This window comes from Engraulis encrasicolus, chromosome 13 (genome assembly GCF_034702125.1).
Source record: "Engraulis encrasicolus isolate BLACKSEA-1 chromosome 13, IST_EnEncr_1.0, whole genome shotgun sequence".
Taxonomy (NCBI): domain Eukaryota; kingdom Metazoa; phylum Chordata; class Actinopteri; order Clupeiformes; family Engraulidae; genus Engraulis; species Engraulis encrasicolus.
In genome coordinates, this window is record NC_085869.1 from 55585911 (window position 1) to 55603559 (window position 17649).

Genomic DNA, 17649 nt, shown 5'->3' on the forward strand with positions numbered 1-17649 from the left:
GGCTAATTATGAAGTTTTGATGGTGCAATTATGAACTTGAATATTACAATTTGTAAGCAAAGAGAGCATATCATCACTTGTAAAAAAAAATAAAAAAAAATAGTAGGCCTACAGGCCTACTCTGTAGGCCTAATAAGCTTGTATAGAGTAGAGTAGAGTAGTAGAGTAGACTTTTATTGTCACTATATAAATAGCGAGATAAATAAATAATATATAAAAATCCATGTGCATCTCACAGTATCGATAGTCCTGAAGTATTGAGGGGGGGCAGGTGACGTATTGAGTTCAAGAGTCTAATGGCAGTAGGGTAAAAGCTGTCCTTCATTCTCGTAGTGCGGGCACGCAGAGTTCTAAAGCGCCTGCCAGATGGTAGCATGGTGAAGAGCCTGTGACCAGAGTGTGTGTGATGTTTAATGCTCTGTTTGTGCAGCGTGTATGGTGGTTCTCCTCAAGTGTGGGTTGTTTGGTATCCAATGATTCACTCTGCTGTTTTAATGACGCGCTGTAACATCTTGTTATCGTGTGTGCAGCTGGTGTACCAGGATGTAATGCTGTATGTAATTACTGATTCAATTGTACACCTGTAGAAGTTAGTGAGCAGATCTCGTGGTAGCTGGGCCTTTAGAGTGCGAAGGAAATATAGCCTTTGGGATCCCTTTTTAGCCATTGCAGAGGTGTTGGCGCTCCATGACAAGTCCTCGCTGATGTGCACACCCAGGAATCTGAAGCTCTGTACAACCTCCACTGGCTCCCCTCCGATGTTGATGGGTTGGTGGTAGTGGTTGCCCTGGCCACACCACCTGAAGTCCAGGATCACCTCCTTCGTTTTCTTGGAGTTCAGGGCCAGGTTGTTGTCTTGGCTCCAGCGTGCCAGCTGCTCCACCTCCTCTCTGTAGGCCGTCTCGTTGTTGTCAGAGATCAGGCCAATCACGGTTGTGTCGTCAGCAAATTTAATGATGGTGTTTGTGCTGTGTATATTACAATTACACAGAGATGTACTGCTATCTACCACCAGCACATTCAATAGGTCTACATTGGCCTACATTAATCAGATTCTTGTAACCAAAGCAAATTACAAGCCTAATACGCTATTGTGGCTGTTTTGCTTAGGCCCAAGCCTACCAGTGTTGGGCAGTAATGCATTACAAAAGCAATTAATTTCTGTGATGCATTACTTTTTGCTGTAATGCAGTAATGTAAGGCATTACAGGGCAAAAAATCTGTAATATTTACTTACAATGCTAAATAACTCAAGTTACAATGCATTACAATGACCTGGATTTTAGTGGCATTCATTATGGTGGGTCAGAAAGAAGCTATTCCTGGACATGGTACTGTAGTTTTTGCATGCTGCCAAAGCACCTCCTGGATGGGAGATGGAAAAGTCATGACTTATGAGCTTGATTTACACTGTAATAAATTGCCAGATCCATATTTAGCTCTACAGTTCTTTTTGCGAAAGTAACTTAAGTAATGCAAAAGTAGTGTAATGCCTTACACTACAGTATTACTATTTTAAATGTAAGGGATTATTTTGAAAAGACAGTAACATGTAATCAGTAATGCATTACAGTTTTTGAGTAACTTGCCCAACACTGAAGCCTATTAGTTTTAACAGTAGCCAAGGGTGTGTTTGTCTGTAAGTACCAAGTGAACTTCATAGTTGTGATATTGTGCTATACAGTACATAGGCCTATTTGGTATTGATCTGTATTTGTCCATGCCAGTTCAAGGTTCTTCAGAATGACGTGCAGAACACTAAGTTCAATGAAAGAACTCACATGCATGATCACACATGGGCAATCGCACAGTTTTACTTTTCTGTTTGTTTGTACAGTAATCCATTGTAGAGGTTATAGATTGTGTGGAGAATTAACAAATCCTACACCATGTGTTGTTCTTAATTAATACATTATCTTTATTTAACATCTTTTTAAAACCATAAAAAAACAATTCTAGATATTTTATTAATTTTTCATTGTAGGAGATGTAAAAAAACGATTCCTCTTCGGTTCAGGCTTGCTTCTGAAAACCAAGACAGCGTGGAGAAAGAAATAAAAAATTTGCAAGATTGACAAATGTAATCACATGGACATGTCAAAACAGTTTCACTCCTTTATACAGTATAGGCCTACTTACGTGTTATTGGTGTTGTTGCCAAAATTCCATATTTTCCCTTTCAGGGAACTGGTGCTTTGAGTCTTTCCAGAAGTGCCAGGTGTCACATGTGGCGAAGAATTTTTATCTGGATAAGAACGAGAGAAAACATGAAAGCAGGGTTGCAGAAAAATAGCTGGAAACCATTCATACTGACTGAAGCACCTTGAGACAACAATGTTTCAAATTGTGTGTGTTCGCCTTAATCAGTGACTCCCAAACAAGGACTAGTGTGCCACTAGGGGTACACAAGCATGCTTGAAGGGTGCAAAATGTAATAATTAATGTAGTCACACCTGGATAGAGCAGAGGTGTCAAGCTCGTTTCGGCCCATGGAGCACCTACAGTACTGCCAATTTGATCTTACGTGGGCCGGACCAGTAACGTAATTGCAAGCCATCACAAATTTCTGCTTCATATTGGAATCACATCGCAGTTAATAATTTCAAGGTGGATGACAGCGAGTGTATCAAAAGCATTGACTGTAAATGACGGAAGAAAAACAGAGCTCTCAAGTATTGAAAACCTGCAGAAACTTTGTAAAGGGCAGAAGACTATTTTTTTGACATTCTTGGTTTATTCCAGCCCCAGACTTTGTAGAGTAAAAAAAAATGAATCTGGCAGGCCACATCCAGCCCCTGGTGTGGTGCAGACGTGGCCAAACTATAATTAAAAAACAATACCTGCCATAGTTTTCTTCAAGCTCCAACACAAGTGTCTTTAATGAGTAATTGGTCTACAGTTATAGAGCGATGTACCCGATTCTGCGGTGGTTGGATCAAATTTGGGGGTATTCTTTTTGGGTGTTTAGGTTTTTTTCAGTTACAACAACAATAACTATCATCCTCATTAGGTACAATGACATTCCTGGTGCAACTGCTATGTAATATCATGTGCTGGTGTTGTACTTACACCATACATTTACTTCTACTTGTACTTTGGCCACCTCTGGTGTGATGTCTTACATAGTAGCCTACACAGTCAAAAATATTTACACCATCATGCGCACCTTTTGAGTTAGTCGGGGTGGAGTTAACCCTAGCCTCAGTCTTTAGGAGGCCATTCCAGTACTCAGCCTTGAAGGACAGCAGTCTCGTCATGACCTAGCATTTCAGAGCATTAGATTACATGTAACACACACATTCATCCGGAGCGACTTAACCCCTTGAGGAGCTGGGAGTAAAAATCCTGTTCTTCTAGATTTTCACTCAAACATTCTACAGCTCCCATAGAGCGCAATTTTAAACTTCTCTGCTAACCCTGTTACATAGATTTTTGACAATGAAGTACACTTGAACTTGAACTTGAACGGTGCTACACACCTTGGGTTGCGTGGTGATGTCCTTCATAATGGTCATGGGTGTTGGCTCTGGCATGCTGTGGCCCACTATAGTGGGACCAAACACCCTGGCCAGGTTAGTCAGGTCCATCTGACACAGGGGACTCTGTATTACCCTTTGGACAGTAGAAACATGGAGGGGGTTATGTTTGTTCAAAAAAAAGGTGGAGAACCACTGTCCTAGATGAAAGACAAATCTTAAAACGACAAAAGGCTCCCTTGACCTCATCATAAGCCTGCCAACGCCCCCCTTAGTATTAAAAAACTAGGGGTCCCCCCATTTGCAATTGAGTGCCTAGTCATTGAGGATGTCCCAATACATGAAAAAGTGAGAGGATGAGGACAGGCGACAAAGTAGATGAAGCTGCATGATTCATCTGTCCTCCCTTGGATCTTTCCACAGGACATAGAGGCATGAGGCTGGAGGAATCGACTGCAGGAATGATATTGAGAACTAGGGAGTAAGTTACCTTTGCAGGTGCAGCATGAGGAAGGCCAGTGTGTTCCTGTTGGCTATAGGAAGTACTTCTATGATGTCACGCATCACCGCATTGCTTTTGTCTTCCTCTGCGATCTCTGACCAGAAATAAAAATCAAAATCATTCTGGGTAAAGTAAAAACGGGCAAAATAATATATGATCTAATAGCACAATACATACTGAATTAATACTTAACAATTCTTATTCTTCTCATTATTATCAAAATGACAATAAAAATATTGAATTAGACGCGCGCGCACACACAGACACACAGACACACACAAACACACGAGAGGGCAGACCCACCACTGGCCTCCATGAACTTCTCGTGTAGCCGAAACGTGAGCAGAGGCTCTTTGAGTTTCCTCAGGAAGTCTTTGAGGAGTCCACAGATGACGTGTACGTCTGCCACCTTGCTGAGCTGGAGGGGGCCTTTGCCAGCCAAGTAGCTCTCCTTCAGCTCCTTCACCATACGCTCCGCACCTGGCACGCGGTAAATACCCCTCTGGGCATCACACAGGGAAACAGCACAAGACAAATTGGGCACTCAGGAGATTCTTGAGATCATTTACTGAGGAACTCGTCTAATAGGGGTGAAGTCAGAAATCCAAATGATAAAAGGATTTAACAGAGGCACTCAAAATTAACAAAGATACTTGTCAGTTGTACAGATGTCAGTGTCCCTGACAATTCTCTTTCCAATTAGAACAATTCAGTTCAATTCAGCATTGTGCTTACGGGGTGCTTGAAAAGTTAAAGTATTTACTATGCTTTCACTTTTCAATTGATTCTTATTCACTTTGAAAAGACAGCCTTGTTATCTGGCTGCTGGCGGAGGTTGGGCCAGGTATTGCAATGACCCATGTCTGCCTGCAGGTGTATGAGTCACAATCAGGTGGCACCAAACACCCATCACTACAAGCATTGGGCAGGGGGCTAGGTGGATCTAATTGCTCTTGTGGGAGTCCACCAGTCCTCCTACATCCTTGAGGTACCCTGAGCATGGAACCATCCCCGCCGCACTGCTCCCTTAGGGCAGCCTTTGGGCTGTCCCCTTGCACGGGTGAGGCATAAATGCAATTTCATTGTGTACTGTTAGCACTGTGTGCTGTGTCACAATGACCATGGGAATTGTCCCAAGTGGGCTTTCATAAACAACTTCACCCACTGAGTTTCCCCGGCTGTTCACACAGACAGGGCACTGCCATGATGACCCCCAGCCAGAGTAGCAGTGCTCACTGCAACGGTGGGGCTGTTCTCATACTGCCCCAGCATTTTAGTGTACATGATGCGTACAACAAATAAAGTACCGTTAAAGGGACACTGTGCAGGAAATGGTCAAAAAGGGTACTGCAACTATGCTGCTCATTGAAACTGGGCTGCCAATTGCCAAATTTGATCTTTACATGAAAGTTTTCTAAGTAATGAACACATATTTTCTAGTATGGCCCAAGTAGAGTCATTTTTGCAGCTAAAAATTGCTATTTTTGGAAATTCAAAATGGCGGACCATGGAGAAGATCCCCCTTTTCATGTATGAAAAGTGCAATTTTCCCAGTCATAATGAATACTTAGAATTTGATGCTGGTGGTAAGTATTCATGAAAAAGGTAACATTAGTGAATGGGCAGCATGAATTCTGGAAATAAACAACTAAAAATCTCACACAGTGTCCCTTTAAGTTTATAGAGAACAATCAGCCGTCATTTAGTAAACAAAATATGTATACCTCCCGAAGTCCTCTTTTTTCAATCTCATTCACACACTGCGTAATGATTAAGGGGATTCGTGGATGGGTGGAAGGTGCAAAGCTCTCCAAAGTTGCATCCTAGAGGAGTACAAAAATGAAAACAACATTTGTAATTTCCCCAAATCCGTAATTTCTGCCTGGGGATCAATACATTTACTATACTATTTGTACGTGCAGTTCTCTTGAGTATGGTCACAGAGTACTAGTGTGACCATCACTACCACCACATTACATTACATGAAGCTAGGTCCTCCCAAAAAGGTTGCGCTGCACTGCTGGACACCAGGGAAACCTTATTGGTGTCGTCCTCCTATGAGGACAGAAGAAGATAAAAGGCTGGAGGAACGATGGAGTGGGCAGGATACAATGGGCTCCCGTCCTCCCTTGTGCTTGTGGTGTCATGATGACATCGACAGAAGTTTAATTCAATAGCTCGCAAAAAAAAAACAATTCAAGGGTCATTTTCTCATTTCCATTAGAAAATGCAACCATTTTGGCTTCTCGTTTACACAAACAGAGTTTTAATCCCCTTTAAAATTCTGGTTTAAAAAATATATTCCCCTTCAAGGGGCTACCAATAAAACACACTTGTCACAGTGATTTTTTTAAAAATGTATCCATGTCACATTTATATGTAGATACAGATTAAAAAAAAAAAAATCGCATACATGTAAGCAGCACCATAGTGTGAGCCAGTTACCTCGGGGTAAGGGGCTCCATTAGCACCTGGAGAGCATGGTGCAGTGCACTTGAGTTTGCACTCTGGGTGCGTTGCGATGCGGCAGTCCTGACACTTCAAGTGCATCCTGCCAAAACGGATTCGCTTTCCACACGGCACGCATGTCTCAGGTCTGATAACCTGTTATTAAGAAATGAAATGCATCACATATTACACAGTTGATAAAAAGCAAGTCAAACTATACCATGAAAAGTAGGGCTGCACAATTAATCGAAAATCATGATTTAATAGGGATATCGAATTCGTGATTTCGATCAGGATTTAATTGTGACAATAGTGACCTGCCTTCCAGCGTCCTTGAAGCCAGAACATACTGACAGCCTGGTGTTTTCGGCCAGAAATCTGTCCTAAGTTTCTTTGTATTGCCTCTTACATATAATTATTACAATTCAGTTTTATTTTGTTCATCTCGTATATAATTCATTCTTGGTTGTATTTCATTTTGTTATAATTTAAAAGAAAATTCAGCAAAAAAATCTATAATCGTGACTAATAATCGTGATTCAGATTTTGACCCAAATAATCATGATATATGATTATTTTAATAATCCTGCAACCCTAATGAAAAGTATGATTTGGTTCCACAGCTTCACTAGAGCAACTGTGCCAAAAGTTGACGCTAAGTGAATCAACACTGAAAGGGAAGTTGTAGGAAAGTGGAAGGGGGTGGATCAGACAAGCACAACTAAGTCATGTTCCCTCCAACATCAATCAGAAAGCGAGAAAGTTCTTTTGGAGAAGGAACTTCAAGCGCTTTAAAGTCATCCAGCTGTTTGCATATCCATTTGGATAACATGAAGCAGCACTTACCGTTTTGGACAAAAAGACGTGACGCCGAGTTCTGGCCTCGGCGGGGCTCGGAACCTCTGGCTGCAGATTGGGTTCCGTGGATGTCACCTCCATGTTGGCAACAGCTGATCTCTCCATTTTGGACTCACCATCAGGAGTCCAGACAGTAGTTTCCTCACCATCAGGAGTCCACACAGTAGTTCCCTCACCGTTAGGAGTCCACACAGTTGTTCCCTCACCGTTGGACGCAGAGTTAGGAGTCCACCCAGTTGTTCCCTCAACTTTGGACTCACTGTTAGAAGTCCACACAGAGGTTTGATCTGAAAGGGGGGAGCAGTTTTAGAAGTCCACACAGAGGTTTGATCTGAAAGAGGGGAGCAGTTTTAGAAGTTCACACAGAGGGTTGATCTGAAAGGGCGCAGCAGTTTTAGAAGAATACTTGTGTCCTCTACATTACATAACAGTGCACACCATTGTTGCTACAACCATAGATGAAACAACAACACTATACAACATTCCAACCACCCTCCTCCCCCCATGCGACCACTACAGACTCTCAATGATTACAACTCATGTCTATGCATTGAGCAATAATTGAAATTGTATAGGTATGGCCTTAAAGTACACTTTTTTGTTTTCAATTTCTTTCACTAAGGATTTGTTATCCTCCCTCTCTTCTTTCCACTAACAGATAATAGAACTAGCCTAATAAATAAAATGCTAGGTAATAAAACAATATATATATTAAAAAGGCCAATCTTTACCTGAAACAGATGGGAATCTCTCATAGACATGAGCCAGAGGTGCCTTGTCCACATGCTCCTGAGCAATGTCAATTTGGATTTGGATTGAACTGACATTCTCTGGTGTGCTAACTGACGCCCGCACCACAGTGGTCTCTTCCTGAATCTGACAAAAGAAGAAAAAAAATACATGGGAGTCATTAGCCTGATCAGTCAATATACGTTCAAGGCCGAATTTGAGTGATGGTAATTGTGGTCACTTTTCCGCAGACCCCATAGTTTTACCAAAGATTCATCTAGTACAGTAAGATACCCCAAATCCTGCCTACCCAATGCAAAGGAGTATGCTAAAGTTCGGTCTTCTAAGGGGGCATTGTCCACTTCTTCTTCTTCTTCTTCTTCTCCTCTTTTTCAGTGGTGGCTTGCATAAGATGTGCACTACCGCCATCCACAGCGCTAAGGAAACTCCATTTATTCTCAGTTTATTCTCTAAAAGTCTTCTAACCGAAGGGCTCCTAAAGGGGCGTTCACGTGACATTTCACGGATCCAGGAATAGTAAGGGTTTGATGCATCTTACTTACTTTGTTTCTCTGTGCTCTGATGGTAAGATAAATCAAAGTGATGTGACCAAAGCAACCATGTGACCCAATTCGCAACCCCCATTGGTTTCCCTGATTATAACGACACAAGTTTCCCCAATATTACACCAGAACTGGTTAAATTCCTTGGATGAGCATCAAAACATGCTCCAAAAAGCCTACAACTTACTGCACATCCAACCAGTACAGGTTATACCTATGTGGGGGCCTTAGGCAACATATAGACATGGGGCCCTCTTGAATAATTTGTGCTGGCATTAACCATGGTAGGACTGACTGTTGGGCACCCCTTTAGTGGACAGTCTTCGTGGGGCCCTAGGCAATTGCCCCGCAACCTATTCACCATAAACATTGCATGATATATATAAGCCATTTTAAATAAAAGCCTCAGCTCAGTGGAATCCCTAGGGCCTATAGCAATTTTAGGTTCGGTGCCTTGATCAAAGACACTTTGGCCATTGAGTACCTACTGGAGGAGCTGGTCTGATAACTGTCACACAGGGCATTTTCTCTGCATGCCAAGTGCCCAGGGCCTGATACTGTTTGTTTCTTTGTTATAGGGACAGACACACAATTTAGAAGGGGCTGCCCATTGGTCTGTATAGACACTAGACCAAGTCAAGCAGGATATACAGCTCCAGGCCTTTTTATTAGAATACCATGAAAAAGTTGATTTATTTCCATAATTCCATCAATAATGTTAATCTGTCATGGATTGCAGATGCATGGCCCAGTTTTTTAACTATTCCAATCATTATTTTTTTTCTTTATATACGTTGGCCTTCCAGCTCAAAAAACCCATGAATTGGGGAATTCGCATTATTAGAATATTGTTATAAAATCACATTTTTCTTCATCAAAATTCGGGTCACATTAAATCAGTTGAAATTTGGTACTTTCTACATAACATGCAATGGTCAATACTTGGTTAGGACATTCTCTGTCTTCATAATGGCCATGATGCATTTAACATTGAAGTCAATGGCAAAAACAGTGCATGGGAGTTATGGAAGCCCAGATATCCTTGATGCTTTGCTGTCAGCTGTTCTTGTTTGTTGACCTGGTGCCCCACACTTCCCTCTTCAATATACCCGAAGATTTCCATGCCACGTTTTGGTGTTAACTCACCAGTTTAATTCTAACTCAACAGAAATTAAACCCCATTCATTTTCAATAGGGTTTCATTTCTGGTTATTTAGAATTAAACTGGTGAGTTAGCGCCAAAACGTGGCATGGAAATCTACAGGGTATATTGAAGAGTGAAGTGTGGGGTACCAGGTCAACAAACAAGAACAGCTGACAGCAAAGCATCAAGGATATCTGGGCTTCCATAACTCCCATGCACTGTTTTTGCCATTGACTTCAATGTTAAACGCATCATGGCCATTATGAAGACAGAGAATGTCCTAACCAAGTATTGACCATTGCATGTTATGTAGAAAGTACCAAATTTCAACTGATTTAATGTGACCCGAATTTTGATGAAGAAAAATGTGATTTTATAACAATATTCTAATAATGCGAATTCCCCAATTCATGGGTTTTTTGAGCTGGAAGGCCAACGTATATAAAAAGAAAAAAAATAATGATTGGAATAGTTAAAAAACTGGGCCATGAATCTACAATCCATGACAGTTTAACATTATTGATGGAATTATGGAAATAAATCAACTTTTTCATGGTATTCTAATAAAAAGGCCTGGAGCTGTAGTATGAAAATAGTTTGATTGTGCAAGGGGTCAATTCTAATCCAAACATGCCCAGCCAGGTGGTTTGTTGGCCATTCCAGCCGTGCCTCTACTGGTTAGGGTAGGATTCAAACCGTATTTTTTGAAAAAAGGTTCACACACTTCTTTGGATTTTTCTTCTTTAAGTTATTTTTTCTTCTTTTTCTTCTTTTTATTCACTCATTCATTGGCAATGACGTTTCGACCTCTCTGTCTTCCTCACCTTGATTCACCTGGTGACACAAACGTCATTGCCAATGAATGAGTGAATAAAAAGAAGAAAAAATAACTTAAAGAAGAAAAATCCAAAGAAGTGTGCGAACCTTTTTTTAAAAAAATACGTAATCTTTTTGTTCAGCACCAGGGATTGTGCACAAGTAACTCTCTACTAGGATTCAAACCGGCAACACCCTGAGGCCTAATCCAACTCCCAAACCATTAGGTCATAGATTACAACGCATCAATGGCTCTCCTATGGTCTCCTTACTTTTTCTATTGGCCTCACTGCCAGCAAGTCCCCAGACCGCCCACTGCGTCGGCTTCGTCTTCTTGGAGGCCGGGCGTTGGTCCCCATGGAGGACCTCTGGAGGAAAACCATCACAGCTTGTTCAGAATCAACACATCTCCCTCTACTACTATACATTTATAGTCCAGATTTTAAAAAAAGGGTACACATTTGTTTCTACTCACTATGCAAATTGGTCTACTGTGGAACATATAGGTATTTATTATCCAAATTTGTGTTGCCCACCCATGTATATCAACTACCACCATTGTGAATAGACCCATGCATACAGGTCAAAAAGTTAATTTCTAAGTGCAATTTGATAGCTGTTTTAATCCTCATCCAAGGAACTCCATCTGTAGTCTGGTTGATGAAACCGGGAATGCCCAGTAATTATTTACACCAGAAACAATTGAAAAGGTCTTTCTTCCATAGTCAATACGGAGACAAGGTACTAAGCTGCCATCCTATGGCAGTCATGCCCCTATTATTAGGAGACTGGCAAGTGGCTCAGAATGACTAGCGTTCAATGGACAAGTGACGCCCATTTAGGAGAGTGGACCTGATCCCACTTTGTAGCATTGATGATGGGTAGTACGCATCTTTGGTTATCTACCTTATTCCTGGGCTCACTACTGTAGCAACAGAAAAGGGGTGCAATATCCGGTTTAGCTGAAAACCCACATAAACAAATGGGCTACCCAGGCAAACACTTCCCAAACGTTTGTGTGAAACAAGTTATTTAAAAACGTGCTAGTTTTGGTTTTAAAATAAGCTTGGGAACACATTTTTAACCGTTCATAGCTGTACAAATAACTAAACCAAACTGAGTTTATGGGATGAATGTTACCCAAGGCCACTTTTTTCCATATAGTCAGCGTCGCCCATTTTCCTAGGAATAAAGTGGATTCTCCAGATCCCTCCCTTCACCTGAAGAAGGAGTTTAAAACAGTTTCCCCGCTGACAGCTTAGCCATAACAACTTTCGGTGGGCTTCTTCCCATTCATCACCACAACCTGATAAAGTTAAAACAGCTATGGGTATGGATATCTAAGATTGAAAGAGGACAATCGTACACATTTGCCTCTTTTCCACTGCCGTTTTTCTGGTAGGCCTATAGCTCGACAAAGTATGACTCAGCCGCCACTTTCTGCTTTTCGAATAAGTAAGACAACATGGCTCAATCGTAAAGCAAAAAGTGGTGGCCAAGTAACGTCAAGCTGTATGCCTACCAGAAAACCGGCAGTGGAAAAGAGGCATTAGTAGGCCACTTAGGTAGTAATACTAAAGCAATAGTAATTAAGGACATCTTTTACCCTTTTCTCCTTTGCTCTAGACTTGAGGGGTTTCAGCATAGCAGTGTCCAAATCCTGGAAGAGATATGGGACAGGTGGTGTTGAAAAAAGGAAGAGTTCATATGCAAATCACTCTAATCACTCGAAAAGCTGTAACAAATTATATTTTAATATTTTCTCTAAGTAATCCCAATCTGAGTCATTTAATATACATGCTATTTCCAAATACAAGAAGTCAAGCCCAAACAAAACGATATGGAGAGTTAACAGATTTTTTTTTAGATAGGCCTATACAGCCCATTTGCATCTGACTTTGCATCTGAACCCTTCAAATGTAGCCTATTCTTTCAAACACACATGACATTTTTAAATCCCTGGCCTCTGCAACAAAGAAGTATAAAAAAAGAATAAATAAAAGACATACCAGATCATCATCAGTTCGATCATAACTGATGTCGGAATGCGAGTAGAAAGAGGACTCATCGATGCACGTCAACCTGCACAAGACATCAGACGATCTGAAGTAAAAACCTACTAGGCTGCTATAGGCCTATAAACACTCACAGTATGAATGCCACATGTGTTAATGCATGTATGACATGTACACAACACGTGTTTAATCCTCACAAATCATACCATCAATGAAAACGCCTTCCTTTACATGGTTGGGTTGAGTCAATAACTTTTTTTTTTTTTTAAATGCATCACTTGGACCACCCTGTGTGGTGAATGCGGTTACTTACGCGCGTCTCTCCTGCTTCTGTGGAATGAAGAATCCTTTATGATTGATCTCCGCAAGCATGGACCTCTGTTCTTCACTAAGACATGAGCTTGTCTTACTGTCACTGATGAGTATATCGCATATCGATTTCATCTGCCGCACCTATCAAACAAAGAGGAGGAAAAAAAGTTCCCAGAAAAAGCTGATAAGAAGGATGACCCAATTTCATGCTGAATAAATTAATAATGAAAAAAAAAAGATTTCTTTAATCACCTCAGTCATTTCAGGCTTACACCATTCTTCAGTGTGAAATGGCAATTTTCAGACTGAGGAAGGGTGTAAGCCCGAAACGCCGATAAAAAATGTAAAAATAAAAATGAACTATTCATTTATTCTTCAATATTGAGTTTCTTCATTGACAAAATTAAGGACAGTGTTGCGCATTAGAAGGTCTTCGTCTTCTGCGCACTTCCTGATTTTCCCAATTTAATTTTCACCCCTGCAAGTTATTTAACCATTTTAAATGAAAGCAGTTAAAATTTAAATTAGTGAGACTCGATGCCCACGCATCCGCTCCGAGGCCTCTGCAGCCCAAGGGCTGGACTGGTAATGACACATAGGGCATTTTCCAAGTGGGCCTAAAGTAATCAGGGGACAATGCTTTTGTAGTATTTCGTTTTCATTTTTTTCCCCCTTCTGTCGAGTTTACTTTGATCTTTCCTTTTAATTCGGAATTAAGAGGTGTTTGCTAGTGTTGCATCGATATCGATACCACTATCGGCCCGGAGTGGCACTAAAATGGTGGTATCGGTGAGTACCAACAAATAGGGCACCGATACCATTTACAAATGCTTGTATAACACTTGAACGCAGTCATGAACTTATTAGTTATTTCATAGAGGTATTTAAAAACTATTTAAAAAAATCAGCTGGATTCACTTTATATTAGTCTTTTTCCTGTTTCACAAAGGTAGGCAGCAGCCTGACAAAGCCATGCAATGATTTTACATCCAAGTAGTATGCACTATGCAAATAGGGTGGTATCGGTACGGTATCCGTATCAGCCGATACTGCACAGCCAGGTATCGGATATACTGTAGGGGCCAAAAAATGGTATCGGTACAACACTAGTGTTTACATAACGCTTTCAAAGCGGAATTAAGCTTTGGAGTCAATTCCGAATTAAATGGCTCATGTAAACGTAACAATTGAGTTTGATTACCAGGAAGCCATTGTCGGCCTCTGCCTTGAGGCGTTTCCCCATCTCCACGTCCACCTGGTTGCGGGCGTGTTTGAGCTGGACCTCCAAAGCAGAGCGGAGCAGGTCGGACTTGGCCAGCATCTCCCTGCACTTCTTCAGCTCCATCTCCGCATGCAGCCACTTGACACGGGTCGTCTCATAGTCACGCGCCACCTGCAGGAAAGCTGAGAGAGAGAGAGAGAGAGAGAGAGAGAGAGAGAGAGAGAGAGAGAGAGAGAGAGAGAGAGAGAGAGAGAGAGAGAGAGAGAGAGAGAGAGAGAGAGAGAGAGAGAGAGAGAGAGAGAGAGAGAGAGATTTAAAATAAGGTTCACTCCATGGTAACCAGCTGAGGGTAAGATAAATATATAAAATTGTTTTTGGCAACAACAAAATTGAAACATTTGAAAAAGGCATTCTTTTGTACATGCCCGCAATATTTGATGCCTTATTATTGCTTCTTCAGCAATGATTTTATATAATGCTGTTGAAGTAGCTTCCCAGTCATGCATGATCGTGTTGGGATTGTATTGGATTAAACAGCATCATGCATGAATGAAGGGCATCAGGTCACCCAAAAGACTGATTTGCTCAATAAAACATTTGAGAGATCAAAGGTATATTTACCAAGCTCGATGTCGTCATCAAGCAGTATCGATCCATGAAGGACAAGGGATAAGGCGTCTTGAACAACACTTCTTCGATCTTCCATCATAGAGCTGGGGGAAGAAATGGAGGGTCAAAGGTCAGGAGATTTGGCTATTGCAGGAGTAGATAACGTTTACAATCATTCCTGTCTGAATGAACAGCTAGGGGTCCCTCTCCAACCTGCGGTCACTCAAACATGCGCTCACATGGTTGGCTGCTTAGCATCTTGCCCCTCCTCACAGTGCGAATGTTCGTCAACGGGAAACCTATCTCTACATATCTATTTGGTTATGAGAAACATATAACATAGAGCACCATAACATGCAAGGTTGCAAAAACAAAACATGAGCAGAACCTGTGGGTAGGACAGGGGATGGTAGTCCTTGCTATAGGGGGTCCCAAGTTGGCCAAACTCACCTTTCTGGATTATTTTAAAACATGTTGTTGGGATAAACACATATATGAAGGGGTCAATACAAACCGTCGCCCACTGGACAGTTAAAACCATTATTCCCACCCCTAATTAAAAATACAGAAAAATGACAAACACCTCAGTGGATATTCTAGTTACAAGGGCCTTCTGGCAGGCAGACCACAGTCCCAATTGTTTAGGCAAGAGGGCGATCTCTCACACAATAGTGGAGAGACAGTCTTCAGGATTCACGTTTTGTGGACAAAAGACAACAAAAACTAAGGACTAGAAGAGCTAAGATGTCATCAAAAAGTGCTAGGCACATTAGACCCAGGCATTGCATGTGGGACTAAATGAAGAGACAATCTAATAATCTCAAGGAAGGAAGCAAGGGAGCATAAAGGAAGCTTGTTGGTTTAACTCAAAAACAGAGAACTTACTAATGACCTCTATCAAAACACAGCAAAATTCAAGGCCATAAGTGCCAAAGACACTTTGACCAAAGAGTGAGTAGACTTACATGTCATAGGAATGGAATGAAACAGTACCGATGACAGAAGAAGACACAGGTGGGTACAATTGAGAACATCAGGGGTGCCAGGTGAGTAATCAAGAACACCACGAGTGCCAGCCAATCTATGTCCTCTAGTCTCCAGTCTGTGCCTCAGTGTCCTCCAGTCTTTTCTGTTCTCTTGCTTCAGTGTTGCTTGCGTCTCTGAGGAGAAAAAAATAATATGGTTTTCCTTCTGTCAAATGGCACAGAGCAACTTTTTGGGGGACTTTCTTCTCATTCAACATCCCGATAACAAATGACAGAATGACCTTTGAATAGTGCTTTTTGTAACATAACACCTCTGCTATCGATGGCATTGAGCCTTGACTCAGAAGTCCAGAGGCTACAGGGAAAGACAGGAGTAAGTGGATTGATTTATACCCCAAGATGACATCTGGAGTGGAGTCCAATATGCGGACTTCCCTCCTCCCTTGCTCACTTGCCTGCTTGTGATCTCATGATGATGTCACTGACAATGGAAAATGAATTCAATATCTTGCAAAAGCGTAATTGTAATTTTCTCATTTGCAAACTGGATGATGAATGAAGAATAGTCCCCCAAAAATTATTTTGGCTAGGCTGACAGCTGGGAAACTTTATTGTTTTCTCCACGGAGGAGGGGCCAGGAGGCGGGGCGAGGAGACAAGCACAAGTGGAGGAAGCAAGGTCGCATATTGGGATGCACCCCTGGTAGTGAACACAGAAGAAGAGTCCAATGTGGGACAGAATAGGGCTCTGCTGCCCTCTTTTGGTCTGGAGACACAAAAGCAATCCCAACATTTACTTACAGTTTTTCTCGATTGCTTACACACATTTTTCGGAATCAGTTCTCGAATTATCAAAACTCTACACACAAATCTCCAAACCTCACACACAACGGGCAAAACTCCTCACTACCTCTGAAAAATGCACGTCTACAAAACAATGTACTCTCTTCTAAAAAGGTCATTTTGTTCTCAAATGACACACACAAGCAGTCATTTTAATACACTCTTATGTGAACCATTGAACACTAATATGCAGAAGGTAAAACTCTATACTCAACTTGAAACACAGTAGAAACTTATTTTCTTCAGTGTTCTACTTACTAAAGAGGGTATTTTTCTGTAGTAAAATACTGAAATATTGTTTTTAGACTCGGAGTACACAGATGTGTATATATTTTACATATTTTTCTGACATTTAAAAAATTGCACTAATTTATTGAAAAATATTGGGCAACCACATGAAAGTGATGTCTTGTATAACATATTTTTGAGTTCAAAAACTAAACAAATGTGTTTTCTCCTTGCATCCACTCATTTTTCATCAATATGACATGCAATGTGTGTCCTTATGGGGTGATGATTTCAGATTGTAAACCGGTATGAAGAGAGTTTGCCCATGTGTTGAGGAAGTGAACTTAGTATGGCAGTTGATTTTAGTATTTTGAATGACAGTGTGTTCAATGCGACAACCAGGGTTTTTCTTCATGAAAATTGTGTGTAATCCAGAGAATTGTGTGTAGTGGTTTGAAAAGAGTGTGTTTTAAAACTGAAATGTGCACAGTAAATGTTGCGGTGTTAATTCAACACCTAGAGAGTTCATTTAAGTCCAACTGATGTCAAATCAACTCTCTAAGTGTTAAATGAACAATGCAGAATCTACTGTGTGAGTGTAAAGAAGGAATTGTGTTTAGTGTTCAGTGACATTGGTTAGGGGAGTTGGGAAATGGGTGAGATGTTCCGAGAATTGTGTGTGAAGTACCAGAAATTGTGTGCAAGCATTCGAGAAAAACTGTAATGCCACATGTTAAATTACCAGCATTAACATTTGTAATAGTAAAAAAAACCCACAAAAACAAAAAATGCTTTCAGTCTTTTTACAGCACATGTGACAATGAAATACATTCTAATTGTATTATTTTCTGTTCAGATTGTCTGATGGGCAGGCTGACTGATACAGTATACAGTATACC

At 41.1% G+C, this 17649-nt stretch overlaps 1 protein-coding gene across 2 annotated transcripts; it reads right to left on the minus strand.

The window, feature by feature from the left end:
* Positions 1-1892: 1892 nt before the first annotated feature.
* Positions 1893-15772, minus strand: si:ch1073-416j23.1 (rac GTPase-activating protein 1). 2 transcript variants are annotated; one of them, XM_063214736.1, is made up of 17 exons: positions 15660-15772; positions 14707-14798; positions 14065-14267; positions 12865-13004; positions 12546-12618; positions 12143-12196; positions 10809-10904; positions 8016-8160; positions 7273-7571; positions 6424-6582; positions 5703-5801; positions 4282-4480; positions 3967-4072; positions 3480-3612; positions 3167-3260; positions 2140-2245; positions 1893-2025 (listed from the first exon to the last, which is right to left on the minus strand). In XM_063214736.1, the coding sequence occupies exons 2-17, from the start codon at positions 14792-14794 to the stop codon at positions 1968-1970; spliced, it is 2052 nt and encodes a 683-aa protein (XP_063070806.1). In that variant the 5' UTR covers positions 14795-14798; positions 15660-15772; the 3' UTR covers positions 1893-1967. The 2 variants fall into 2 exon arrangements, with proteins under 2 accessions (XP_063070806.1, XP_063070808.1); XM_063214738.1 differs by lacking the exon at positions 15660-15772 and adding an exon at positions 15580-15625.
* Between the last annotated feature and the right edge of the window lie 1877 nt (positions 15773-17649).

Bases quoted from the DNA above. Each gene is read 5' to 3' on its own strand.
- si:ch1073-416j23.1 (XM_063214736.1), bottom strand. From the start codon at position 14,794: ATGATGGAAGATCGAAGAAGTGTTGTTCAAGACGCCTTATCCCTTGTC. The intron at 13,005-14,064 runs GTAATCAAACTC...TTTGTTTGATAG, and splicing joins AGGCCGACAATGGCTTCCTG to GTGCGGCAGATGAAATCGAT. The intron at 12,197-12,545 runs GTATGTCTTTTA...TATCTCTTCCAG, and splicing joins ATCGAACTGATGATGATCTG to GATTTGGACACTGCTATGCT.